General features: G+C 43.5%; 1 protein-coding gene across 1 annotated transcript in view; it reads right to left on the bottom strand.

Annotated features, from left to right (window-relative positions):
- Positions 1-27,980, bottom strand: part of neurl1aa (neuralized E3 ubiquitin protein ligase 1Aa) — a 41,709-nt gene that overhangs the window by 12,745 nt on the left and 984 nt on the right. The window contains exons 2-4 of the mRNA XM_031867097.1: positions 14,969-15,219; positions 14,343-14,664; positions 2,241-2,969 (exon numbers count right to left, since the gene is read on the bottom strand). Of these exons, the coding sequence (XP_031722957.1) occupies positions 2,241-2,969; positions 14,343-14,664; positions 14,969-15,219 (1,302 nt within the window). The remainder of the gene's footprint in view (positions 1-2,240; positions 2,970-14,342; positions 14,665-14,968; positions 15,220-27,980) is intronic.

Genomic DNA, 27,980 nt, shown 5'->3' on the forward strand with positions numbered 1-27,980 from the left:
GGAAGTAAATTAATTCAGCACATAGCTCAGAGGTGTCAGCAGTGGTGTGCCCAGCCAAATGAAGATCGATATCCTGATCTGTAGGTTCCTGACCCAGGATGCATCGCTGGGCTGAAAGGATTGTTTTTTTTCCACCATAAATTACTCTTTCAAGTGAGACAATTCACAAGATAAAGCAAGCGGCCCCTTTTATTACTCCCTTTAAGACACTCACATGAGGCGGATAAAATAACGTTCAAACTTTTCCATCTGATACACAGATTTTTATCTTTGTCTTTTATCTTTTAAAATACTCAGCAACACTTTAAACTTTAAACCATATATAGCTTTTATGAGCAGTAAACAAAGATTTCAAAAATGGTATATAGCACCGTCTCGTAGTTGTAAGCAGATATGAGGACATTTGTAAGTGTGTATTAATGTACAGTATACACGTCAATTATTGTCATCTGAAGACACATTTTATGTTATTACAACTGTGTTGTACTATAATATCATATATCTGTCTGTTTATTCAGTTGCCTCCACATATCCATTTCCAGCCTGGTCTCCTAAAAATGACGTTCCCATACAACAAAAAGTGCACTGTTGATTATGTTTTGAGGGAAACGCATTCTCCCAGATTGTTTGTTTATGACGCATCACAAATTTATGATCATAGTCGGTGTCCTGTTTGTGTCCTGTGTGTAAGTCAACGTTGACCTGTTTTAACAGTTCACAAGCACCGTGTGTGTTGAGGATGTAGAAATTGTCATTTTTGTTGGGAGATTTTTTCAAGAAAAGACTGCACTCGATATCAGACATTCAGCTGTCGCAGAAGTAGACGGATAAACTAACTAAACAGTTTTGGAAAGGCAGCGGGTACGGCAGGCACATCCACTGGAACTGTCTGGAAGCAATTTAGAAGAAAACTAGAATGACACTCGGTGGTTCCTCTGACTTCAGAGTGTTCATGAGCGTTACGTTGTTCCGCCATGTTTCTACAGTAGCCCAGAAGGGACACTGCAATCTGCAACCTCACCACTAGATGACACTGCTCCTTTAAATAACCTAACAGCATCTTTTTTCTTTACTGTTTCAATTTAAAAACATTAACCATGTGTTTAAAACTGAGACTGTAATCCAAGAGAAAATGTATTTCCCTCAAAACGTAATTGAGAATGCAGTTTAGTTGTACGGGATCATCATTTTGTCGGAGACAGGGTCACCATATCCTCCTGGTGTAGTTGTGTTTGTGAATGACAGTGTTCTTACAGACAGGAATACCTGCATGTATTTCATTTAACCGCAGTTATTTGATAACTTTACACATGAAGGTCAGTGTGCTCTGCACAAAGAATACCACCTAGCCTGTGAAAACAGTTGTGTAATGTCTTCTATAACTGTGTGATGATGTCATCAGGATTTTGTTGGCTTGGAAACTACAAATTTATCACCGAAAGTTAAGTCTGACCAATACCAGATTATTCAGGCTGATTTCAAAACAAATCAGTAGATAGTATTTTTTTTAAAATTATAAACATATAACATTAACAAATTATCTTTATCACAATTATTTTTTTCATTACTGCGACCAGGTGACCGAGTGGAATGTTTTACAAATTAAAAATAATCTCGTCAGTGCTCATTGGTGGACAAACCATGTTTATTCTAAATGTCCTTAAAACTGGTTTGGTCTGTCTGAATTGCAATTTCTCGTTAGTTATCGGCAGACATATGCACAGACACCGATATATCTGCAAAGCTGGTATACGAGCCTCGCCCATTTATTTGTCGAGCTCAAACAGAAAGCCTGACAAACCGGGTGCACCGAGTTTAAAAGTCTAACAGAGAGAAGCTATTGGTTGCTTTGTGGGAAGTGTAGTATCAATTATGTTCGTCAACGACTTCTCCTTCCACACGACATTAAACACGAACAGTGACGTTATTAAATATGCAATATGCATCGTTGATGAAAAAAGACGTCTCTTAAAAGTGGTTGAAAAACTAAAACTTCCCCAAAATGGAAGTTGTTGAATAATGCATATTTTTGCATGTTGGGCGGAGCAGATTGGCTCTCATAACGGGCCGGTGCAACTGGACGTGAAAAAAAACAGTTCGAATCCAGCATTTTTTGAACTTCGATATCTCGGCCTCTCCTAAATCGATTATAATGCGATAATAAATCGCTCCAGTACCCCTGGAAATATTTCTGTCGAACTCCCTAGTATTTATTGTGACTTCATGTGGTGCTCACTTACCAAGAATCCTCAGCTGAGTCACAGCCCCATGGAGACCGAAGAACATCCAGAGTGGGCGGGAGTTGTCCACACACACCTGCATGCCCACATTGGTGCCGTTGTGACTGAGGATGACCTCCCCCTCCTGGTTGACCAGGAAGCCCAGGATGTCACTGCTTTGGAGAGGCGTCGGCACCCGACACACTGCCCAAAACTCCTTCCTGTCCACCAGAGCCTCTGGATTGTAAGGCAAGTCACTGGGGCGCAGCACCGCTGGGTCGCACGACGTCACGCCGTAGGACAATGAGCCTGAGCGTGCCGGGCTGGACTTGGTGACTTTGATGAAGACGGTTTCTCCGGTGCGCAGGGGCCGGTTGGTGAAGACGAGAGTGCGTTCCTCTCGTGCGTGCTCGGATCGCGCCACCGTCTGCTCGTCCAGCGTTTTGATGTGGGCGCCGCGCAGCTGGTGGAAGTGGAGGTCGCTTTCCAAGGAGGATGGCAGCAGAGAGGACTGCTGGGAGTTCAGGGAGTTCTGGGGTATGGGACAGGTGGAGGAAGAGGAGGAAGAGGCCAGGTGGAGGGTGTGGCGGTGGGAGTGATTGTGGCCTTTGCTTCCATCCTCCTGCTGCAGGTTGAGGTCACACAGGCTGACGGACAGACGGGAGTCGTCAGCGTCACGCCGGAGAGAGGAGGAGCGCACTGTGGTGAAGGAGCGCGGGCGTAGGCAGTCGGGAGGAACAATCTCACTGTCTGGAAAGAGATGGAGATGGAGAGAGAACAGCGCTTAATAATGGTCTTACTGTGTTTTGCTTTGCAATTGGCCTCAGACCTGTGGCAGCGAAGTTTGCAGTCAGCTGAAGCCCTGAATTGTGAGCAAACAATTCTCAGAAGAGCTGAATCTGCAGCTCGTCTGACAACAAGATAATGATGAAAAAAGAGAGAGAGCAATTTAAATTCAGTTGCACAAGTTGAAGGCGATGTAGGGAAGTTCTAATTACTCAGTGTGTCAGGAAGTGTGTTCAAAGATAAAGACATTAAAGTAGTCGGTTGCGCCCATATCTGCACACAGCTGAATCATCTACTGTAGCTTTAGACAAGAAAATGCTGTCTGGTGTCAGTTAGAAAGCAACAAATTACTTTCCTCAAACTAAATGAAATACATGCGCATGTTTGTGTGTGAGTGTGTGGGTTTGTGTCAGTTGCATGCCTTGCAATCCATAGTACAGTATCACTCTACAGCGAGCCGGTAATATTATCCAGTACGTGTCTCTCATAGTAAGAGTGGTGGTCACATGCACACAAATACAAACACATTGACTCCACTGATAAGCTGCCCTCAGGTTGCTTACAGTCTCATCCTACGCCTCGACACGGCACTCAAAATAACACCCCTGAATGTGCTCTCCCTCTCGGTTCCCCCCCCACCAGGCCTGGTGGCTGGGGTAAAATTAGCCTGCCGTCCTGACAGAGACCCCCGCTTACTCTGAGATTGGGTGGGAGTGGGCCGTCTGGGTTTGTGTGTGATGCATGCACGTGTTTTTGTAGGGACTGACAGACTGAAGGAACAAGAGACAGAGAAGAAATAGACAATGACCTCTTCCTCCCCCCACAGGAGGTTATGGAGGTACTGAGAGACTCTCCTCAGTCAAAGCGAGAGGTAGAGGGGAGAAATTGAGACAAAAAAGGGGGGGGCTGGGGGGAGGATAGAGAATGAAACACAGCTACCAGTGGCCTACTGGGAGTACTGATCAGCTCTGGGGCCCTCAATCATTTGGATTATGGGTCACTTTTGGATTAATTACACATTTCAAATCGGTACCAAAGAAGTATTCCGTTTCAATAGCCAGCCCTACAGTCATTCCAGAACTCCACATCCTCCTAACTAAAACCACTTCTCTGAGTTAACCTAAGAGTAGACGTCCCTTAACCAACAAAGACAGTGGCTGACATCAAGCATCATGCTGCGAATGTGTTCAACTGAACAGGAGACGACAGCAATCCCCTCAGTGTTTGATCTCCTTCCAGTGGCATGACTGATTTTCTGTATCACCACTGTGATGCTGTCTGATGAGTCCTCGTACACTGTAAAGCTAAAATGGAATCACTGCTCCCTCAAAATCATGTCAGCCGTCAATTCATGTTAGCTGCTAACCCAGAGAACAGTGTTTTTGATTCATGTTTAATGGAACTTAGGCCCTGTAATCGTGCTAATTGGTTTTTCAGAAAGGCATAAAACGGAGAGGACAGTGCCTTTGGCACACAGGGCGGCTCCCACAGACTGCTAATCAACCATTAAAGCACCTCTTAAGCACCTCAGCGCTCAGGAGCGAGCAGCAGTTAACTGTGCATCCCAGAGGCTAATAGGTGACTACCAACCAGCTGGGATTTCATATACTATTCTCTCTGCTATCAATCCTCTGATGGACTCTCAGCCTTCATGAAAACCCCGGCCAGCACCAAGACGACGGGCTGTGGGAATGAACACAGCCTGACGACGTATGGCTGTTAAGTCGTCATTGCACAACTCAATCTGCCATTTCCTGAATTTATGCACTTTCTCCAGACAGAGAGACACTTGCTAAAGGGAGGCCTTTAATGAAGTAGAGATAGCCTCATGTGACTCTGGGAAGGCCTCTCCTTTGGCCGTACAGAGAGCAGCAGGCATGCTAACTGCTCAGCCGCACAACTGATTGGGATGCCGAGCCGGCGGCAGACAACTCTCTCCGACTTATTGGAGGATTTCTATTACATCACCAAACAAAACTGTATGTGTGTGGGTCTTCCAGAGACGGATTTCTCCGCTGCCCATCACTCCATCCTAAATTGGATTACAAATGGACAGACTTTGTTGCAACACCTCCGGGACATGCGGTATAGGGACCGGAGCTGCTGAGAGGATGATGACATGTCGTGGGGAATAACAGCAGATGGGAGAGAGAACAGAGCGGAGAGCAAGGGGAGGTGACAATGCTGGATTTATGTTGGAAGGAGTCGGTGAAGGGTTACAAACAGGCGCAAATCAGAGCTCTCTCTGTGCGTGTCACTCTGACAAGTCCAACGCAGACTGTGTGAACACAAACAGTAAATTGATTCCTTAAAAAATATCTCTTTATCAGCTATTTTCAAAAAAGCTTCTCCGAGGGTTTATGTTTCTTCCTTACATCCTCTTCCTCTTCCTTGCTCACTTTTCATAGAGAAGTCATTTCAAAGCCTTATTGGCTTGTGTGCCATGTGTTCTTCTTTTGCTACTTTATTCATCAAAGGCTGGTGAGATGGAGGCACTGTATGTGTTGTTAGCCTCCAGGACAGAAAGATGAATCAAGGCACTGGAGAACATTTACCATGCATTTGAAAAAGCTTGTGCGTGTGTGTGTGCACTCTTGTGTGTATCTGTTTGTGAGCTCAGCAGCTGCTGCTCGCTAACCGTGGTGCACCTGCGTTTTTAGCTGATACAATCCTTTTGTCTAATTGGTCCCTTTCAAATCCGCCACTCACAGATGCTCCCTCCCATTGGCCAAGGCCAGAATTTTGCACTTCGAAAGCAGCATTAAACATTGTGTGTGTGTGTGTGTGTGTGTGTGTGTGTGTGTGTGTGTCTCATGTAAGAGGACATTGTAATGGGGCCATGGAAGATGCAGCTGCTGACACTGTGAGCCTGGGAGGAGAGGGGGGAGGGGGGGGGATTTATCACCTGATTCTTTACTTTTGATTGAATTTCAAACAAAATGTGGCACCTGTTGGACTGAACCATTCATTGGTTCATGCAGGGGAGCGTGAAAGTTATGGGTCAGCCCATTTGGAATGCCTTTTGGAGAGTGTGTTTTGATTTGAATAATCAAGCACCTGCTGGACTAATCCATCGTATATACATGGCCCGGGGTGGGGGCAGCGTGTCTGTCTTGGCCCTCACAGGCATTGGCTCACGCTGTAAATGTTTTTGATTAGGGAATAGCCACAAAGCAGGCTAGCTAATGCTGTGCCTGGGGAGGTGGATAGTGGCACAGGCGAGCTTAGTGGCTTTGCTAGCCTGAGCAGACGGAACTCGCAAAGGGTTTGAGCCGCTGACGGAGCAGGGGGTGGGGTAGGGGAGATTTACTCTGTCTCACGCACACAATCTATCTCACAGGGCTTATCTTCATCCATAGGCTCAGGAGGGTTTCATCTGATGTCGGCAAAGGTGAAGAGAAAGAGAGCTGTAACTAGGAAGAGGGAATGAAATGGGAGAGGAGAGATTGTTGGAAGAGACAACAGGACATGAGGACAGAAGGTGCAAAGGGAACTGTTGGGATCAGCTGGGAAGGCAGAGGCTAGAGACGGATATCCAGGGAGATTTAGAGTGCATAAAGTCAGGGAGAACAAAGAGGCAGCGCATAGCTCAGACACCGACCAAGCGAGTGAGAGGCCGAAATATATATATATATATATATATATATATATATATATAGAGAGAGAGAGAGAGAGAGAGAGAGAGAGAGAGAGATGGAGTCAGAGGGGTCTTTGTGCTAGATGTTTGGGATGTTCTTTATTCCCTGGCGTTGGCCCAATCCCTAGTCCTGATTGGGCTGGGCGGCTTTGAACCCGGGGCTTTTGGAAATAGCAGCAGGCTCCCGGGGCGACACATGGCCATAACAAAGAGCCAGGCAAAATGCCCGCTAAGTCACAAAAGCTATGTCCCTTAGGTCATCGGCAGAATCCAACATGTGCCTGCCCCCCCACCCCCCTGCCAATCAGCATGCCAGGCCCTCAGCGTTAATAACCTCCATCATAAGGTTCTTATATTTAAGCCTCCCTGTTTTATTCCTGTGCTCATGCAGGAAGGCTGATATGAGGTTAATTATTTGTCACTGGTGGGAAGGCCTCAACTCATGCATGTCCACCCCTTTGCTATCATTTAGAAAACTGGTTCAGCTCCTAAAGCTGCACTAATGTTTCCATTCACAGTGGATGCGGTGGCTGTGTGTGCGACTCACCGGATGTAGACATTAGCCCTGTATTTCACACAGCATCTATAAGACACCATCACTGCACCTGGGGCTTAGTGGCACCCGAGAGCTTTTTTTCTCCTATAATATATTTGAGAACCAGAGAACGTTTGGCATTTCAGTTTGAAAAATGACTGAAGCGATTAATTGATTATAGAAATAGTAGAGGTCGAATATCGAATGATCAATTAATCGTTGCAATTCTAATCTAAATATCTTTATTATGAGGTAAAAACAATCAGGAAGTCAGAGTTTCACTGCTGAGCCTTGTCGTCTTTGGATAACCTTGGTTTGAATCCTGTATGATCATCTGCCTGCTCAGGTTCCTTGCCTCATCCGGCGTCTTTTTATTCATGTAGCAGTGTTCCCACAATGTGTTTGCTTTAACTTATCATGAAGTAAATGTTGATTGCACAGTGTAATGACACCATCAACAATTACATTTGTTCCCTATATGCCTAACACTTCGAGGCTTCGTGGTCTGAACCAAGGGGGGTGGGGCCTATAATAATAGAAGCATAATCACAGCACATGGCTGCCATATTTTCGACTGGTGTATGCGATCGGGCACCATGACAGTGTGTGTCACAAAGGAACACTCATACACCATGTGACCCCCTGATGTCCCTCTGTCTCAGGTAGGGAACAGTAAATGTGGAGTTGGCTCTGCTGGCGCTGCTTCAGGGGGCCGAGCAGTTTCAGAGGCTCTTCACTGAACGTCACACTTTGCATGCCAAAGTGAGATAACTTGGTAAGATAACTTCTTGAGCACAGGAAAGACACACAGAGATGAGGAAAAACAGGGAATGCCACATAAATCTTGACAAGTTACCTCTAGTTTACCCCAATGAAAAGGTATGTTGAAGTGGAATTATTCTGCTCCTGACTTCTGATACCTCTTCAAAGAGGTATTTAGTGACCTGGAGCATCCAGCCGAGGTACACTAACTTCAAAATCTAAATGCCAAATCAAAGAAATCCAGTTTATTCTCCTTGGCCTTCAGAGCACGCTGACCAACATGCTTCATAAATTATATGAAGCAAACTAAAGCCAAGAAACACAACATTATTAAACTTGCTTTGCTTGATCCATAGAGGTCTTTACAGCACTAAGCTACATTTCCTAAGTACAGAAAAGGCAGATTTACGCAATCTTTTCTGATTTGTGTGTTTTTGTTGGAGGGTCTGTGTGAAGCATCAGGACTTGTACATAAGTGCTGCTATTAACTGGGAGGCTGAGTCCTGCCAAGTCAAACCAGTCAAGTGCGCGTAATAATCAAATCATCATTTCACTGAAAAGTAATGGGTTTCTCCCAGAAGTATGGGAACCCTGGTCTGTCTCTCTCTCTCTGAGCTGAACAAATGTTCCTAATAGACTTCTGTCATTCCAGATGACTTCATGTTCCTGGAGTCCTCGGAGCGGAGCCAGAGCATAGTACGGAGAGAGCCAAGGCACAGCCAGTGGCCAAAAGGGAAAAAAAGGTCTTTTCTTGCAAATATTCTGTGTTGCATCTTGATTGTGTTTTTTAGTCTACCAGTGTAGAATAAAGTAACATTTAAAAAGTGTGTGTTTCTCTAAACACTGTGGGACCTGAGATATGCAGTAAGTTTTTAATGCTAATTAGTCCCCGTGTAGCCGTGGGCCAAAGAAAACAGGTTATGTTTTTTTTTTTTAATGCAGTCCTTATTTTACTTGAAATGAGAGAAGAACATTTATTTATTATTAGATTATGTATTATTTATAATTCATCCAGTTCAATTTGAAAACAAATACATTTTGTTGAAATATTATTCAATTGAACTTTCTTTATTTGATTTGACAGTCAGTTAGTTGTTGACTACAGACGTTAATACAACTGTTGGCTACTTCAATACATATGGCATAAAATCATAGCACAAGTTAGACATTATGGTGACGTTCCGGACCTTTGCATGAGGAAATTCTCTCTAACTGGACCTCGTTAAATTTTAGTTGAACACTTTACACCAACAAGGAGAGGCTAACACCACATTTACATGCGAGTCAACACCAGACCAACCAGATTAAACCAAGATTAAAACTAATCTTGTCTTAAACCCAAAAAAGTGAAATCAAAACTTTTTCTCTCCCACTAAACGTTATTACAGAAGCAACCATTTCACATCAGCATGACCTGTTTGGTATCAATAAATTCATTGCAACATTCATATGATAGGGCTACCATCCTAAAAACTGAAAAAGACAGTTGGCTAATGTTAATGCCAGTCAGAGGATCCTTTTCAGAGGGTTAAAAGTAGGACAAATAGTAAATGGACTGTACTTGTATCGGGCTTTTCTTATCTTTCCAACCACTCAAAGCACTTGAGTAAACCAAGTAAACCAAGAGCTGAGGAGGAGGAAAAACATGGTGATCAAGGCAGGTAGAGTCTGATTAAAACATAAGCTATGGTTCTATTTTCACTTTTGGATTGTTGAAGTTTGTTAGAAATAGGCCTTCCAGTAGGCAGCCGTTTCAGTTTTGGCCTATTCAAAAAGGTCAATTTCACTTAAAAGAGCTGACCTTGTCTTTTCAGTGTTACTGGTACATTCTGTTCAGATTTCTTCATTCTTCCAAAATTCTTTTTCGCCCACAGAAGCTGCTCGTGTATAGGACCCTGAATTTTGTTGGATGCCACATCACTTGTTCTGTCCTAGCTCCATTAGCAGGATGGAAGATGGGAGGGGAAACTCCTAAATTGCTGTCATCATGCTCAGAGGGGTGTGAAACCACTAAATCACTCTCTCCCCTTGTTTCTGCCATGTATGATGTATCACCCTGGTGAATCCTTCGGGGTGGATTATCCCATGATACGGCTCCTATTTCAATTTTTCTACATCAAAGCTGCTCCAAATGTCGCCCGCGGTTGTCCTTCGCTCTTTTACTTCTGCTCTGACCTCAGAGCTGCCTCGGGACGCTGAACTGATGATACATCTTAAAATACAGAGTCGCATGCAAACCGTTCGCTCTGAACACGTGCTAAGATATAAAAAAAATGATCTAAAAGTTAACTGGAACAAAAGGACAGAAATGAAACGTGTGAATTGAGGTGAAGCTTTTAAAAAGCTGCAGCCTCTTCTCTCACACTGCTCCACTGAAAGTCATTGGACCTAACAGGAACATACCACCTGCCCAGTTAAGTAAAGGGTGAGCTGAACCCAGCAAGCTTCCACATCACACAGAAGAATGAGCACACCACTAATACAAGATGTCTAAGTTACTGCTGACATCTTGTATTATTGGGCGGCTGTGGCTCAGTGGTAGAGCGAGTCGTCCTTTGACCTTGGCTCCGCTAGTCCATGTCGATGTGTCCTTGGGCAAGACACTCAACCCCAATCTGGGTGCGTGAATGTTGTATAAATGCTAGATAGTCCTGATGGGCAGTGGCACCTTACATGGCAGCGCCTGCTATCAGTGTATGAATTGGTGTGAATGGGTGATGTAGTGTTAAAGAGCTTTGAGTGGTCAGAAGACTAGAAAAGCATAAATTACACCCTAGTGTAAATGGTATGTGTATGGTGTATGGACACCTATCCATACCTAAAATAGTCTTCTTTATTTCATTAATGAATTACAAGCAACCAGGTTGCTTTATAACAATGTAATAGATAAATAAATCTACATTTTTGGAGAAACTCACTAAAGCTGAAATAGTAATGATAAATACTTTTCACTTGATGTCACCTAATCATCGATCAGCGCTTGCTTGTCCCAGAGGAAGTTGTGCCCATTCGGAAAGTTAATGTTAATGACACACGTCTGGTCTGTGTGTGAAACGGCACCACACTATCTTTCTTGACGAATAAACACTGAATAGTTCTCTTCATTGTGAATTACCTGTTTTAAGGTTGCGATGTCGCTCATAAGGGAGGACAGGGTGGGGTTTCACACATGCCGTTTTTGTGCATTTTTGAATTTCATATTCCAATTCCACACAGAGAGTGAGCTGTGATACACAGGAGCAAAATAATGCAACAGCTTGGAGAAGCACGTCAAGTGGTATGAAGACGTCTGTGTGTAGTACTATCCCTGCTGAATGCAGACACTGGAGGCCCCCCCGATAATTTACATTATGAAAGGCCTACATACACGAACTGTTCAAAATGGCTTTGAGCGGGAAAACTTAATCCACCATAGAATTTTAAATCATGCTTTATGTAGCGAGGATTATAGTATTTCCAAGGAGGCACAATGAATAATCTCAATCGCTGCTGAAAAACATTGATATGGAGAGAATAGAAATGTTATTGATCCTACAGGGGAAAGTCACATTGGCAAAGAATAGAGGGGTAGCAGATTTTGAGTGAGAATGTGATAAAAAGAGCTAAATTAAAGTGAAAGCATTTGTAACAGAACATTTAGTTCTGAGGTGGCTATTTAGTATCGGCAAAAAATGCTTCCTTTTTACCATTTCTATTGTTTTATGTGCTGCCTGCAGAGCTGCGGGTGTATTTGAGAATCCGAGGCTGGAAAAAGGAAAAACAGCTCCTCAAATGTCAGATAAAATAAGGAGTGAAAGCGAGAGGAAGGCCTCAGATGTGGAAGCCCAAGGGCTTATCCGAGGATAGGGAAAGGTTCATGGAGCGTTGCGCACAGAAACGTGATGCACAGAGCTGACACAATTGGCCATTCAGCGTCACAAAGGGCCGTGTCTAGTCTAGATGATGTATTTCTATCTCGACCTTCGGTAGCGTTCCACCCCTTTGAACAGGCCCTTGTTTGTGGGGGCAGATGTCAGTCAGTTGGCCCCCTGAGGAACATGAGCCGCTCTGTAGGCGGCCCTGCCTATGGCCTGACTGTAAAAAGACAGTAGGAATGACTTAAGTTGGGCTAAGGAGAAGCCCGGTTTGGGTGCTTGGAGCAGAGTTTCAAAGAGGTCAGACGTCTCTCAGAACGATGAGTTACAGAGACTTCATTCAGAACAAACCTTGAGGGGGTAAGCCTGAATAGTTGGTTTCCGCTACTTGATATTGGCATTTTCTGTTTGTCCCATTATCTGATGTCCAGCTGCTAACAGTAATCTACTAGGACAGACTTACATTCAGCAACAGGACTTTGAGTTATGAACCAACCCCAACATAGAGGGGAAAACACAGAATATGGGCTCCCTAATACTCAAGACACTAAACATCCACCCCCACCACCATGAAGACACCACTCAACGCAGAAGACACAATTACAATATCTGTGAGCCATGTGACCCCTGGTCTATTTTCACAGCAGAAGGATGACAGCACTGGATCTCCAGGGAAAAAAAATGTGTGTCTACATTCTCTCACATCAAAGCCATGCATGTTAAGCTACCCAACATAGCTTGATAATGCACAGCAGCCCCCTCTCGATGCTTTTATGTAAACACGGGGGCCAAATATTGGCCAGATATAGATAGCCTTTGTTCATTTTTGTTCCATTGTTTCATGGAAGGCTTTACTGTATACAAAAACAGGTAGGGTAACCACTAGAAAGGACTGTTTCTTTGTCATCTGCAGAAATAAACATCTCATGGCTTTAAAAAAAAAAAAAGACAGTGACAACGTAAAATGATCAGATACAGATGCTTTGACATCACGTAAAAAAAATGTTCACTAGTTATATCCAGAACACTTACACACAAGGTTATACTGGGAGGACACCAGTTTACATACCATTAGCTAAAACACGGTATCAAGGCCGGAGTAACACTCAAGCAGACCTTGAGGCACAGTGGACTGTGGTTTTGCACTCGCCACCTCTGTTGAGGAGATTCAGGAGCACCCCAGGGTTAAGTTAGCTCACCTCTAATCTTCAGCGTACCCAAACAAGATGGTTTGTTTCACACAACCATCGGATAAGTCATCGTTGGAAACTGTCTGGAAAAGGGGCAGGAACTTTGTAGAACGAATGTGGCTCAGTGGTAGAGCGTGTCGTCCTTCAATCAGAGGAACGGCGGTTCGATCCCCCGGCTCGATAGTCCTGATGTATGGTTTAGGGTTAGGTTAAGTGTATGAATGGGTGTGAATAGGTGCTTGACATGCAGCGCTTTGAGTGGTCGGAAGACTAGAAAACTTCTTTCAATGAGGATAATTACCCTCCAGTTCTGTAGAACTGATGACACTACAGCATCTACACTGAACTCTTCAGGAGGTCATTGGCTCCTGAAGAGCCATTATTGGAAACAGCCAACAGTCTCCTCTCCATGTCGTCTCTCACACACCTAAGCCACGCCCCTAGCTGCCAGAAGTTCCTCACAGGAAGCTGATTGGTCCGAACACATACAATACTTGTGCTGCTGTGTTAGATGTACCTGGAACACTGAATGTAAACGGGAGTGATTGAATTGCACTGCATCCACTTTCTATACTCTATATGTTTGTTGTATGGTTTAATTTTGTTTTGTATTTTTGTATTTATGTGAACAGTTTAATTCTTGGGATGTAAGACAAATTTCGGAAAATGATAAAGTGAAAAACATCGCGAAAACCGGGACGAGTCTCCCTGAAGCTTTTCCAAATAAACACGTGACTCATTTTAAATGCTTGTCTCTGAGTCTCGCCACATGTAAACACAGAAAGTAGCTGCCATCAACGACTGTTATGGAAAATAGGTACTGTATCTACATCTGGGGCAACTTGCCAGCTGGCCCTCTATAATCATCCTTGCGCAATGCTTACATGTGTGATGCTGCTGTCATACTGTCTTCTAAGGAAACTCAAAAGGCCAAATGCAATGGCAGTCATGGACGATTGCGAGTCATTTCACTTTGATGGCCAACCATATTTATTGAAGCTGTGAATTTGCAGCACCTATCAATATTTTTGTCCTGCAGACTTTTTGTCTCACCCCCCACGCTATACATCACACATGAACACCAACGTGAAAGTGGTCCCAGATGAAGATGCCAATGCAGTTCCTCCTAATGGCTGCCAAGAAATAGTTAGAACCATGACCTTCTCATATTCTTCTATATACCCTTTTATATACTATTCTGGTAAACTCATTCAAATTTTAGTTTACGCTAATCTGTTAATCCATCTATCACAAACTATTTTTTTAGGCCCCACTGAGGGTCTGGGTCCCAGAGGCAGTTGCCCCTGTTTCCTGTTTGGTAATTTAGCTCTGCATTGTATGCTTCTTCAACCAGCTTACCTAGCAGCTGCACTCCGCGGGTCAGACCGTAAACATCGATGAGGGCCCAGAGGGGCTCGGCTGTGCGGACTCCACTGAAGAACAGCATGGGACTGGACTCATTAATGCGGTAGAAGACTCTGCCCTTCTTGTCAACCCAAAAGGCAATAATGCTGCCCTCGCTGGCAAACTCCTCAGGCAGGGCCTTGGCCCAGAAGCCGGTCTGGGACACCAGGTCGGGGCAGGCGTACTTGGGCAGGTTGTCTGGGTTTATCCTGGAGGGGTCTTTGGCGGTGAAGCCCAGACGTAGAGCCCCGCTCCAGCAACACTGCTTTTTAGTAATCTGGGGAGAAGATAACCATATGTGGCTTTATTGGTATTATTTGGAAAATTGTTTCCTAGAAATTTGATAAAAGTAGAGACTGCCATTTGACATGAGGCTGTGAATCACACCCAACTCTCAACTTCTACATAATATTTGACTCTACATGGTTTCCATTCCAATGCAATCACTCTGAAGTTGAATCTTCACTGAGGAACTCCACATATTAAGTGTAAACCTAAGATAAAAACGGTACAATCATTTTGTCAGCTTTAAAGCTCCCAGACTTTAAGGAGCTCAAGTGCTCCACTCTGACATAGAATACCTTGAGGCGGACTTGCTCATAAAGTGCCATGGGCCTGTTGCCGAAAGTGATGGCATTGCAGAAACTGGCCTGCCTCTTGACTGTCTTCTGGGCAAGGTCCATAACGATTTGGGATCCCTTGGCATTTGGATGAAAGAGCAGTGGGCTGATGGGAAGGGGCCCACCAACGCTGCCGCACTGGATAGGCAGGCACCTCTTGGGTTTGTGGCGGCATCGGTGTGACGTGGACGGGAACGGGCCACCCAGGGAGTCTGAGCCAGACAGAGACAAAAGGAGTACAAAGTTGAGACAGTTGAGCTTTACTGTGAAACACAAATGCCCTAATAAGGAACAGCAGGTTAGGTTTGGTCACTGTAATCAGGGTCTGATGTTTTTCTTTCAAATTTGATGAAAAGCTTTACATCACAGAAAATAACATCAGATATTACAACATAATCTAAGATTCCTGAGTTCTTGTATTTGGGTTCTTTGTTGATTATTTGCGAGCATGGACTAATAAGCTAATCAGCCATAATCACATGCAGGGTCCTGCAGGGTGAAAAGCAAATCTCCATTGCAACATTATTCACATACGGAACTGTTCCAGGACGAAGGGCCCTTTTGATTGTGATATGATGGTCTGTTCAGTTGGACACCAGTCCGTTGTTTGATCCAACCATCCACCCTAACCTCTGCCTTAAGCAGACTTTATTTGCTCTTTATACTGTGTCTGTTGCTCTGAGCGTCTAATACTGACGTGGATGAGTTGACATTGGAGTTAGATGAGAGGCCGGTGCGTCTCATACAGACACTAAAGGGTGTCTCTGTGCGTCGTATCAGACACAGAGGGGCACTGACCAAGCATCAGTGTTTAACGAGTTGAGAGTTAGAACATATTACATACCACACATTACAGCTTTTATCCGCTTTTATCCAAAGCGTCTTACAATTCAGATTCTATCACATTCATACACCGTAGGCACAGCTACGGGAGCAATTTTGGGGCAATTTTGTCTTGCTCAAGGACACATCGACATGCGACTAGCGGTGCCGGGGATCAAACCGCCACTTCTCTGATTGAAGGACGGCCCTGCTCTCCACTTAGCCCATACATATGAATAACAAGATCCATTACTTGGCTGAATATAAACTGAGATTAAGACATTATTCCTGTACAAAAGAAAGCAGCCCAATAAATAATTTCATTTTGCAATCAAAGTTGCAGAGGAAGGCTTGACTGACTTGATAATTGAAGCATCCAGATGGCAGTAAATGTGTCTGAGTCTGAGTGAGAGTGGCTGAAGGGGTGTGAGCACTCGAGGAGCTACTAGAATCAACATGCACTGGAGCAAGAGCAAAGATTTTCCAGATCTGGAAACCGCCAGATGAAAATTGATGAATTAGTATTCTGAAAGCAAGTTTAAGACTATGTTATATACCATCATTCTAGGATGTTAAATGATTTCTAGAAGTTTCAGTATTTGTGTTTGAACATTCCACTATTTTGTGGCAAAGTGGTTTGATTTAATTTTTTTTGGTGTGCCCACTTTCTCTTAACTTGTCTGGTCTACTCTGGTCTTACATCAGTAAGTGATCAGCATTTCATGCAGGTTGAGATATACACGTTTCCCAGCTGTGTTGCATTATGGACCATTCAAGCTACTGTCAGTGGAGGAATTGGAATGTCTGTCTCTCCTTTGATAGATTTCTCCCTGTATGATTTACTGGCTAGAAACAAACCCTAGCTCTTCAAATCAGAGGAACTGCTGCATCAGCATAAACATCAGCAAAACCCAGTGTTTACGCTGATGTTTCGGGTTACTTGATTTTTTTTCTCCAATCAAACTCTGGTCAGCTATGCTGGACACATTTCAACACAAAATGTTTGAATACCTATCTATGGGAACAGGAATCGCCGCCTCACACTTCTATGCCTCTTCCAGACAGTCAAGTTGTAGTTTACATCCATGTCTGTCCAAAAATGTCATCACGTCATCATTTCATCCAGTCAGACATTTGTGTCATAAATATCATTTGAATTATTGCGTTATGGCCACAAATGTGTTTTGCAAAAGTGATCAGTTCATCCTTGAGTCCAGTTGGTGATTGGGCCAAATTTGAAGAAATTCCCTCCAAACGTTCCTGATATACAATGTTCACGAAAATGGCCGGACAGACGACCTGAACGCATAATGTATCCGGCCACGTCTGTCGCCGGCAAGAAGACATTATAAGAAAACCTACACCATCAACACATATGGCACTGTCATAATCAACGAGGACTGTCTGACTAACAAACGGATGAAAGCTGACACAATGGCAGCAGCAGATGTCCCGTGGAGTCCTGATAAGACCATGCAGCTTTATGTTTCTCTCTTTCTTTTGTCTCCGTCGTCTCCCTCTCATCTGTGTTCATCTGGTAATGCCCATTCCAGTTTTTTCCCCCTGTACACATCTACCGCTCAATCTGGCCCCAAACTCCGAGCACTGCTGAGGCCTTTTGTCTTATGCAGAGCCACAGGAGAGTAGTTGTTGAATGTGGTGCACATGGTCCTGGGCAGATTGAGCTGAATGCATTACTAAACTCTAAAGAGGTGCAGCTGCTGTAGAGGGAACAGGCTATGTGTAAATTCATGTTCCTTAGCAACCCCATGTATCTAAAGGTCTTGATCAGCGCACTCTTTCACTCTGTGGCTATCAGCTAGGATACAACAGATGCCTTTTGTTTGCTCTGATACAACAGCAAGATATTTATGGTCTCAGATGGTAGCTTTTTGCAACTAAGCTTGAGTGTGGTTTCTGGGAGTCCACTCAAACAAAAAGCGAATATCAGTTCACAGAGAAAAGATAACATCTTACTTAATTTCTGCCACTCTGAAAAATCTCTCCATCCTTTTCCCAAATATCTTCACGAACAACACATCCTTAAAGACACAACATATTTGCAGGTCTTTGCATTTGCAGGTCAATGAGAGGATATACTACTCGACTGCTGAGCAGCTACACCGACGCGTAGTGGCGACTGTGGAGAGCAGGGCCGTCCTTCAATCAGAGGATCGGCGGTTCGATCCCCTGGCTCTGCTAGTTGCATGTTGATATGTCCTTCAGCAAGACACTTAACCTCAAAAATTGCTCCCGTAGCTGTGCCTACGGTGTAGAAATGTGATAGAATTGGAATGACTGTAATGTAATGTACACCAGATTAAATGGGATGTGTCTTCAAGTGCTCTGTGACATTTTGACCTTTCCTACTATTTAAGTTTACATGTACAGTGGAGGACGTGTGCGGTTTCTATTTTTGAACTAAATTACACTTAACCTCAACTTTACTGGTAGAAAGACATTTGCTCAAAATTGTTTTTGTTGACAAGAAAACTATTTATTCCATATAGCAGTTCAACTGTTAAAGATTCAGTGTGTACACTTCAATCCCATGCTGTAGTTTAAAGTTATTAGACGGACCAAAGCAGCCTCGAGCCTAGCGGCTGATCTCAGTCCTCCAATTACCTCAGCAAAACAAATCCTAGAGTATATGCTCACGTCCACAGAGCCTGATATGTGACCCCTTGATGTAAACAGCTTGAAAATGGCTCCTGATAACATCAATCGGACAGCTGCCTCTTAAAAGAAATGCTGTTTGTGCACACAGATTGATGCATGTTATCTGTGAAAAGGCAGTTTAAACAGCCTCGCAGGAGCCATTTGCTAAAGGTCAAGAACGTGTTATTATGGAGGAACAGGGTAAAAAGCTTATATTCCTCTACCCCAGAGAGAAGAGGTCTTTATCCCACTGCTGACAACACTACACAGGCTTGTGTGCAGCTAATATCTGTCATACGCCAACGGACATCTCTGTGGAGCAGTAAACTAATCTCAAACCATTTCAGAGGTGAGCTGTGTGTGTGTTCATTTATCTAGAGTTGTGTAATTACTCACCAACCATCACCAAAGTGGTTTACCATGCAAGTAGGATTTTATAAGGAGGGAGAATACTATTCAAATATTTACTGCCTGGTGCTGGGGAACAACTGTAACAGCTATTCTCCAAATGAAATGGTCACATAAGGTAACAGTTAAACTGTATCATGGAATTAGGTCGAATATTATTTGCAAATAATCAAGGTTTGATATTTTTTCGAACGTGTGCTAAGTGCTGTGTGATTAACATTTGCAGGGTGTGGTGAGTTGAAAAAGAGTACTAAATGGCCAGGCTGTTCATACTCACACCTACAACAAGTAATGTACTAGTTTGTCAATAATCCACAGAATTGTGAGCCAGTATGAATAGGGCTGCCTTAAAGGAAGTCAGGTGGCGTTGTGTAAAAAGTGGCAAAGTTGGTGTGGGCAGGAGGTAGAAGTGGATGGGCGGGTCAGACAAACACAGGGCGGGAAGTAAACATTGACTTATTTACCTTCATTTGGTTGTTAACGCCTCGAGAGTAAGTTACCTAACAAACATACTTATTTTAACCTAAACCACGACCGTCTCCCAAACCTAAGAAGGTAGTTTTGCTGCCTGAGCGACATGTTCTGCATTGCAGGGGCTTGTGCAGGCGCACCAATCGCTCATGTGGCTGGACATTCGTAGGAGAACGCACAAAAGAATAAAAAATAACTTTCTGAAAGTTATCATATGAACCGCTCTATAAGGATATGGTGTAATAAGAAGGCATTCTGATTCACATACATGTACAAACAATTATTTTCTTTTGTGAACCGAAATTGCTCTATTGACTAGTATTTGCAGATACCATCGATCCAGATCCCCACCATATATATAATCATTAATGGTTAAGGATTTTAGCGCCATGGAAACATGATGAGTCTATAACATTCAGTCACAACAGCAGCAGCGCTTACGAAGCACAGGTAGCCCACACAGCAACCCACTCCCTCTTCTTGTTGCTATGTACAGTCCAGTTAACACTCTTCATAGGAGACTAGGAGAAAACGCACGCGCGCGCGCACGCACACGCACACGCACACGCACCTTTAAAGCTATTTCATGATAAGCAGGCTAGTGCTGGGTGTTACATAAAATAACAAATAATTACGATTATTAATGTACTGCTGGGCTTTAGATCCATTACCCAAACAATCTGTTAATAAAAGACATATTTGCATTATTTGAATATCAGGTTGACTCATGAAGTTCTCCTGGAATAATTGCAATCATCACCATCTCATGAAGGTAAACACATGAATTTTGTCTTTCACAAAAGATTACCAGTGTAAAATGTTCCTCTTAAGGTCTTTATTTGACGTTGCTCTCCGTAGATCCATTGACAGTGGCATTTACGACGCCACGACGAGCCTGGAGGCCAATGACAAACAGCATCTCAATGATGTTTACATAGAAGTGTCTGGATGATGTATTCAATCCCACTGACTCGTGACAAAAAGGCATTCCAGCCTGATGTAAAAGCAACTGTGAAATGAATCACGCGATAATAGCGGCCATTAATCACACACATTATCATTTAGGCTTAGATGCATCAAAATACAGCTCAGGATGGCTTTACGCAGCTTATAGATATGTGCCTTTTACACTGTAGTTAACAAGGTATTACATTTCCTCTTCTTCCTGATCTCCGTTCATACGCGTGTGACGGATGCCATAGGCCCAGTGTGTGAAACCCAATCGGCTGTGTGGCTCAATGACAGGGAGACGACCACTGCGGTGAAGACAGTAACTGTAGCTGCTATTCTACCTGGGGACAGGTACCAAGAACTCATTACGGGCTCATCACTCATTTTGTTGGTGGTAACCAAAGGACTTGACGTGCTGCTAGGCAACATCATGACAAATCCATTGCGTCAGTGTTGATGATGCATTGATAGAGGTGTCGTGCCCACGTAATGTGGCTTGACGGGGGTTTCCATAATGACACCGGTCAGAGGAGCCTCAGGTGATCCTATAATTTAAAACTGTTAACACTAGATTCACTGCTATTGGGTGGCTGCTTTCTTACCTTAGAATAGCTTGCATTGTAAAAATAAGGCTGACGTGCAATTTAGCTTTGTCATTATTCATTCATCCTGACTTTGTCTTCATGATGCAAATTTGATCTGTTGTTAAGGAGCGGGTTGGGTTTTCAAAGATATTTTCATGATTTCACAAATGTCTGTTCTGCCCAGAAGGATAAGTCCAACACTTCCAAACATCAGCTTTGCTCTTATATACGTACATTAGGTCTGTTTCTGAGACGCAGACAAAATGTTATGTTTCTACAGTAGGCAGAGAGAATAGCTCTATGGACCACGAGAACACGAGACTGGGTTGGGTGATTGAAAAAATATATTGGCTTTTGGGGGGGATTTTGGTCATTGTATTTTGCGAATGTAATGATCTGCCTCCAAAGAACGAGTGAGAGACGCTGCTCAGCGGCCGAGCAATGGCTGAGAAAAACAACGTGTTTAGTTCTTTTTATTTAGTTTCTATGTCCAGTTATGAGGTAAAAGGCTAATAAGCTGGTCTTAGTTCAGTGAAGGGGAACAACTTGAATTCAGAATGTGTACAGTTGTATTTTTATGTTTAATAAGAACAATGTGTGTCAAAATATTTATTTACTAGACTAAAGAAGTAAGCTTGTGGAAGGAAGCAAACTCACTGCACTGGTGAGGATACGTTGTAATAGCATGTGGAGGCGTTCTGACTCACATGCATGTAAAACATAGTGAATCGTCTGGGTAAAATCAATCATTTTCTATCATCTGAACTTGCTCTACTGACTAGTATTTGCAGATGCCATTGATCCAGATCGCCACCATAATCTAGCTATAACATTCGATTATAGAGAGGGGACATGGATGGAAGAGGACAAGAGACCTCAGAGAGGGACAGATAAGGAGAAAGAAGAGAGGAGGCAAGGATAGAGGAGAGGGGAGCGGGAAAGGGTAAAGATGGAACAAGCGTCCAAAAAAAACGGCAAATACAAGACTGGATGGGACCCAAAAAAGCCTGAAGGTTCAATTCTTGGTTGTACTATACTTCAAATGGTACGTTTCAAGAACGATATTACATAAAAAGGTCATTCAAAATGACTTTTCTTACGCTATTGATGTTGTTGTTGTCAAATGTGACAACAATCTGCTGCTTTTCCCGGTCTTACATTAGATAGTGTGCGGTTTTCACTGTTTTCTGACGTTGGCTCTGCTATCTGACTTCTAATTTTCCACAAGTTTCTCAGGGAAATTTGTCTCGCAGCCGGCTAAAACAAAGAACGCAGAACGAACATAAAACATAATAAATGCATAAAACATATCATGGAATATGGTTATGAGCAGTAGGAACTAACTAAAGGAATATCTCTAGTTTCCTACCCTGTGCTTAGAGGCACTCTATCAATATTTCACACCGCGTTGACCTGGCAGTGAAAGGTGAGACAGCAGAGATGATGATTTTCTGGCTGACATCACCCACTAGTCTTCCCGCTGTTACTGCATTCTCTTCACGAGCAAGATTACACAACGTTATCAATAAGTAATAAGATCCAAAAGCCACATACAGTGGAGCACAATGTAATCCGATGATGCTTCTCTGGTGGTGGAAGAGAGCAGGCCGGTGGAGAGGCGTAACGATATGCAGTGTGCATTGACTGAAAACAGGCAAGATGCTATTCAGTGCTGGCTGGAAGTCATCATGTGGGCGCCGCGTTGAAGGTGGCGTGTCATGAGGATTTAGCATGCTTGCTGGACAAAGGAGGGTCAGGGTTGGTCCACCCTGTGTGTGTTGACTGGGGCTGCACCGTTATGGCTAAAAGGATAATCACTATTATTTTGATCCCCATTATTCATCAGGGTTATTTATTGATTTTAGGGACGACATGCATTCATTGTACTTTCACATTTCAACAAACAGCGCACTGCTTTCACTTCCATGCTGTGCTACATCCCTGCTTATGTCTGAATCGTAGCGTGCAGACACGCCTCTGTCGGCGCTCAGCGTCTCCTCGCCATCATCGCCGTCTGGACGTACCTCAAAGTCATTTCTGGGCCCTCTCCCTCTAGACAGCGGTGTTTTGAGGCTGGTGTCTCTGTGCATTACGCACCACCTCTCCGGCTGAAAGCTTGTGCGTAATGCAGCCTGCGGAACCTTCCACCGGGTTGTGCTCCTACAAAAGTAACGGCAGCGAGGGCTCTGGCTATAAGCTCACATCTCATGACATGACTCAGGAGGGACTCAGCCAGACGTTTCCCCATTCTTGGCTGAAATGACAGCACAGCGATGCAACGCGTCTTTGGGTTTAAGTAAAGGCATTCATTTAAAATGATTCTGTTATTCTACAGTACTGTTGTTTGCATTTCTATTTGTAGTTGAATCAGAAGCGTTATCTTAAAGGTTTGGTGCGTTTGTTAAAAAATATATATATGTATCCGAATAACGAATTTAAAACTGAATACCTACCCAACGAATAAATATCCTAATAGTCAAATATTCGGGTGAAAACTTTTTACTCAAAATGAAATGAACATTTTCATGCTTCATTCCGACTCATTAACAAACAGATGCATCAAAATAAATGATTTAAATAAGGTTCTTTAGTGCATTTTAGTTCAATGAGTAACATACTGGGCGACTGTGGCTAAGTGGAGAGCAGGGCCGTCCTTCAATCAGAGGATCGGCGGTTCGATCCCTGGCTCCGCTAGTCGCATGTCGAAATGTCCTTGAGGAAGACACTTAACCCAAAATTGCTCCCGTAGCGGTGCCTATGTGTATGACTGTGATAGAATCTGAATTGTAATTCGCTTTGGATGAAAGCGTCTGCTAAATGACTGTAATGTAATACTGTACATCACTATTCTACTCTGGACAGCTGGTGTAACATTTCTCACAGGCTGCAGGGTGCATACACAGCAGCATGACAGCTCCCCAAAAGTGAAGCCAGATCATCCCGGTTGGTCGGCTGACTGGTAGTTTAAGGAGCACTTGGTTTGATATGCAGCAGAGTTTTTTTTATGATTTTACAATTTTAAACGTCAATGTCAATCGCGATTCATAGTCGATTAATTGTGCTGCCCTGTGACAGACTGTTGAGGAAGTTAAAATCATACGGGAGACACTGACACACTCGAAACAATACCACCTGACCTTGAGACATGTGTTTCTGTCACTCCATAGCAACCGGTCAGGCCTGATCAACGCTCTGTCTTCCTACCTCCTGCTCTCATACACACAGCGACAAAGAAAAGATAGCGGGAGAAGAAAGAGGAAATATTTTCAGTGTTAACTGTTGGTCTGCATGCTGTATTCAATATCCATTGCCTTTATTACCGGAGGCATATCCCTTGACATCACTGTGATCCGATTCCAAGAAGTTAAGAAACGTTATTTTGTTACATAGCATCTCTTCAGCTCTGCAGTCTCTGCTTTGTATTTGGATACTGAAATCCAATTGACATCGCGTGGAGCCAGACGCTCCATCCAATCAGCTGGTGCGGCCTCAGACACTGGCCCACTTTCAGTCAATCGCGAGCAAAGAAGTGGAGCTCCCACATACTCAGCTCAATTGTGCAACCAACTCAGCAAACACTGTTCTGATGTGCTCTGATGCTTCACAGCCGCCTGAAGTCTGAGGAGCAAACATTGGAGAGTGTTATCTGTTCCTCAGTCAGTCACGCCTTTCTCTTACCTACATGAAAACAGTACATAACAAGAACTGGGGTTCTTTAGCAGCTGCATTTACAAAAGCATACACATGGAGGAAAGTGGAAATATGATTCTCATGGTTTCTTCAAAGAAGCAGCAGAAGCAATCAAATGCTTTCCATGAATTGCTGTGGATCACCATAGCAACGCTTGTTCTTCCCATTCACTTGTGATCAGGACTTTTCTAAATGAAGGCCTATATTAGCCGTGATCATCACATAAACACTTATCTATTAGTCGATTTCTGAACACTAAATCGTGTCAAAATACTGATTTATTTCACAATAAGTGATGTTATACAAAGTACAGCTTGTTAGTATGGCAAAAAAGTTAATAATTGCAATATGCCACAATAACCAGGTCACTGTGTATTTTTATAAAGAACTCAAGAGCCAACTGATCAATACATATGACTTGTGTGTGAACAATTTAACGGATTAAACAGGACTGCTAAAGGGACACCGGGGACAGAATTATACAGAAGACAGTACAGAAGCTGACAAAAGGACAAAAGTAATATATAATTTTCAATGAACAATAAAAAGGGTTTGAAAAATATCTGGTATGGATGCAACAGTTTGTAAAAGAACATAAGATTCTAACCTTTACCTCCCACTGTATTGGACATCTCGTTAAAAAAAAACTGAATTATGGAAGGGGAAGATGTACCAACTGACTGATTCTCAGTCTTTGTCTATATACATTTATGAAACATGGGACTCAAAAGTGCTTGATATTAATTGGTATTGAATTATCTTGATTTTTTTCTAACTTTTTTGTTGACATCTATAGCAACCTTACTTGCAAATATGATAGATTGGGCATGTAAAAGATATGCATATTAATTGATACTGTTTTTTGCATCCTTTTCTTAGAGAAGCCAGTAATGGGTTTCTACCTCGTGCACTAACACTATCACCAAACTTGTCAAAGGAACGGCAGTCAGTTGCAATGGCAAACTAAACCTGATTGTTTATTTTCATTAAAAGGTCATTCAAATATAAAGCTGTATTTCTGAAAAATTTGCTTGAGTATAATTGTTTCAACCAACACACCACAGCCTTACTGATTGTGGTTGAACAGGTTAGCCTGATGTGATCCACCAATCAGAGCTTCGTTAACTTTTCAAACAGCCAGTAACACTCATGTTGTTACTCGTGGCTTACTTCCCACTTCCCCATTCTATTGGAACAGATTCAATAAAAAAAGATCACGGTTTGTGGAGTGGGTGTTCCCAAGAAGATCGGCTTGGATAGATCTTGTTAAGGAACAAATGCAGATAAACTTCAGATTTGTTATTTAAATTAAAAAAAACAACCTCTTTCTTTCTTTTTTCTTTTTAATATCACAGATTTAATTATGCTACATTTACATCCATTCACTTCTGCTTATCCAGGGCCAGCCGGCTTTGGAGGGAATTCCAGACGTCCCTCTCCCCAGCGACGCTTTCCAGCTCTTCCTGGGGAACCCCAAGGCGAGACGAGACATGTAATCTCTCCAGCGTGTTCTGGGTCTACCCCGGGGCCTCTTACCAGTCGGACGTGTCCGGTTCAATGCCTACAGCCCTGCTGACCCCCACCGAACCGCTTGTCCATCTCGCGCTCCATTTTATCCTTACTGGTGAACAAGACCCCGAGATACTTGAACTCCCTTGCTTGGGGCAGTGACTCATTCCCAACCTGGAGGGTGCAATCCACCGTTTTACGGCAGAGAACCATGGCCTCAGACTTGGAGGATCTGACTCACATCCCGACTGCTTCACACTTGGCTGCAAACTGCCCCAGTGCGTGCTGAATGTCACGTTCTGAAGGAGCCAATAGAACTACCTCATCTGCAAAAAGCAGGGATGCAATGTTGAGGTCCCCAAACCGGACACTCTCCTCCCCCCAGCTGCGCCTTGAAGTCCTGTCCATGAAAATCACAAACAGGATTGGTGACGAGGGACAACCCTGGCGGAGGCCAACACGCACTGGAAACGTGCTTGACTTTGTTGGAGTATCCGGCCACAGCTCTCACTTTGGTCATACAAGGACCGGATGGCTCGTAGCGACGACCCAGGTACCCAGTATTCCTGCAAAATGGGAAAACTCCCATGACAAGGGTAAAGAGCTGGTCCGCTGTTCCAAGGCCAGGGCGAAATCTGCATTGCTCCTCCTGGATCTGAGGTTCAACAATCGGTCGGAGCCTCCTTTCCACCACCGTGGAATAAACTTTCCCGGGGAGGCTGAGCAGTGTGATAATTGGAGCACACTCCCAGGCCCCTCTTTTAAAAAAATGGGAACCATGTGGATCGGCAAGGCACAGCCCGAAAAATCTTCAGGGAGCCGCCGCCCTGTGGTGGGATAGGCATTGGGGTCGGGTGCAATGTGAGCTGGGAGTCAGTCAAGAGCAGGGATCTAGGCCTGCCAACCCCCGGCATCGCAGACTAGCTCTATATTCACATCCGCTCAGGTTTTTCTTTTCAGTGTTATTAGCATTAGCATACACTGATAAACGGGACCATTTACAAAGTTTATGCTTGGCAAAAACACACAGTCTGCACACAGAAACCTACCATGCCAACAAGAAAGAAATGACTTAGTATTTGGACCAACTGTTATTGAGAGTCGCGGGGCAATGAATATAACAAGAGTCTACTTAGCACAGCGTCATCCAGGAGACCGTTGCTCGTGTCCCGCATGAAACCAAAAGTAGACATCGACTTGATGTTCGTTACGCAACGTTGTTTTACATAGTTGAGTAGAGTGTCATGTAACGTTACGTATGAAAGTCCGTTAAGGGCGGTTGTTATGTATTTACAGTAGTAACGTTATCACATTTCGCTGTTACATTATTATTTCGACAAGAACCAAAATCTTTTTTCTGCTGACTGGATTGTATGGGGAGAGGTCAGAGGTTTTATGCAAAATACACACTGCTTACACTTAAATGATACCACAATAGTGAATCATCTCAGAATTTAACTGGAATTATTGTATTTGAATGTTTATGAGGCATTTGGCCTTGATCCTAAAGATAAGGGGTTGCAGCTTCCTTGACCTGCTGTCTTAGTCTCTCAGTCTTTAACTAATTGGATCAATCCTGAGGCTTTAATTAGAACCATCAGGTGGTCCAAACTAAAAGAGGCTGTAGGAACAGGATTAACTCCAACAGGTTCACACATATGTGCACACATTATATATATATTCCATAGAAACATGGAGTGGCTTCAGATGTATGCCATTGTTTATCCTACATATAGTAATAGAGAGGAAGAAAGAGAGGAGGAGCAGAACTACTTTTGTTGTAAAAAAAACATCATGATGTTGTTTGTGTAACGTTTGTCACCACTGGGAGCATCAAACAAGACACACAGAGACTAAAGCTGGCTTACATTTAGCCCATG

Source organism: Anarrhichthys ocellatus, unplaced genomic scaffold (assembly GCF_004355925.1).
Source record: "Anarrhichthys ocellatus isolate YVR2014 unplaced genomic scaffold, GSC_Weel_1.0 scaffold38, whole genome shotgun sequence".
In the NCBI taxonomy this organism is placed as follows: Eukaryota; Metazoa; Chordata; class Actinopteri; order Perciformes; family Anarhichadidae; genus Anarrhichthys; species Anarrhichthys ocellatus.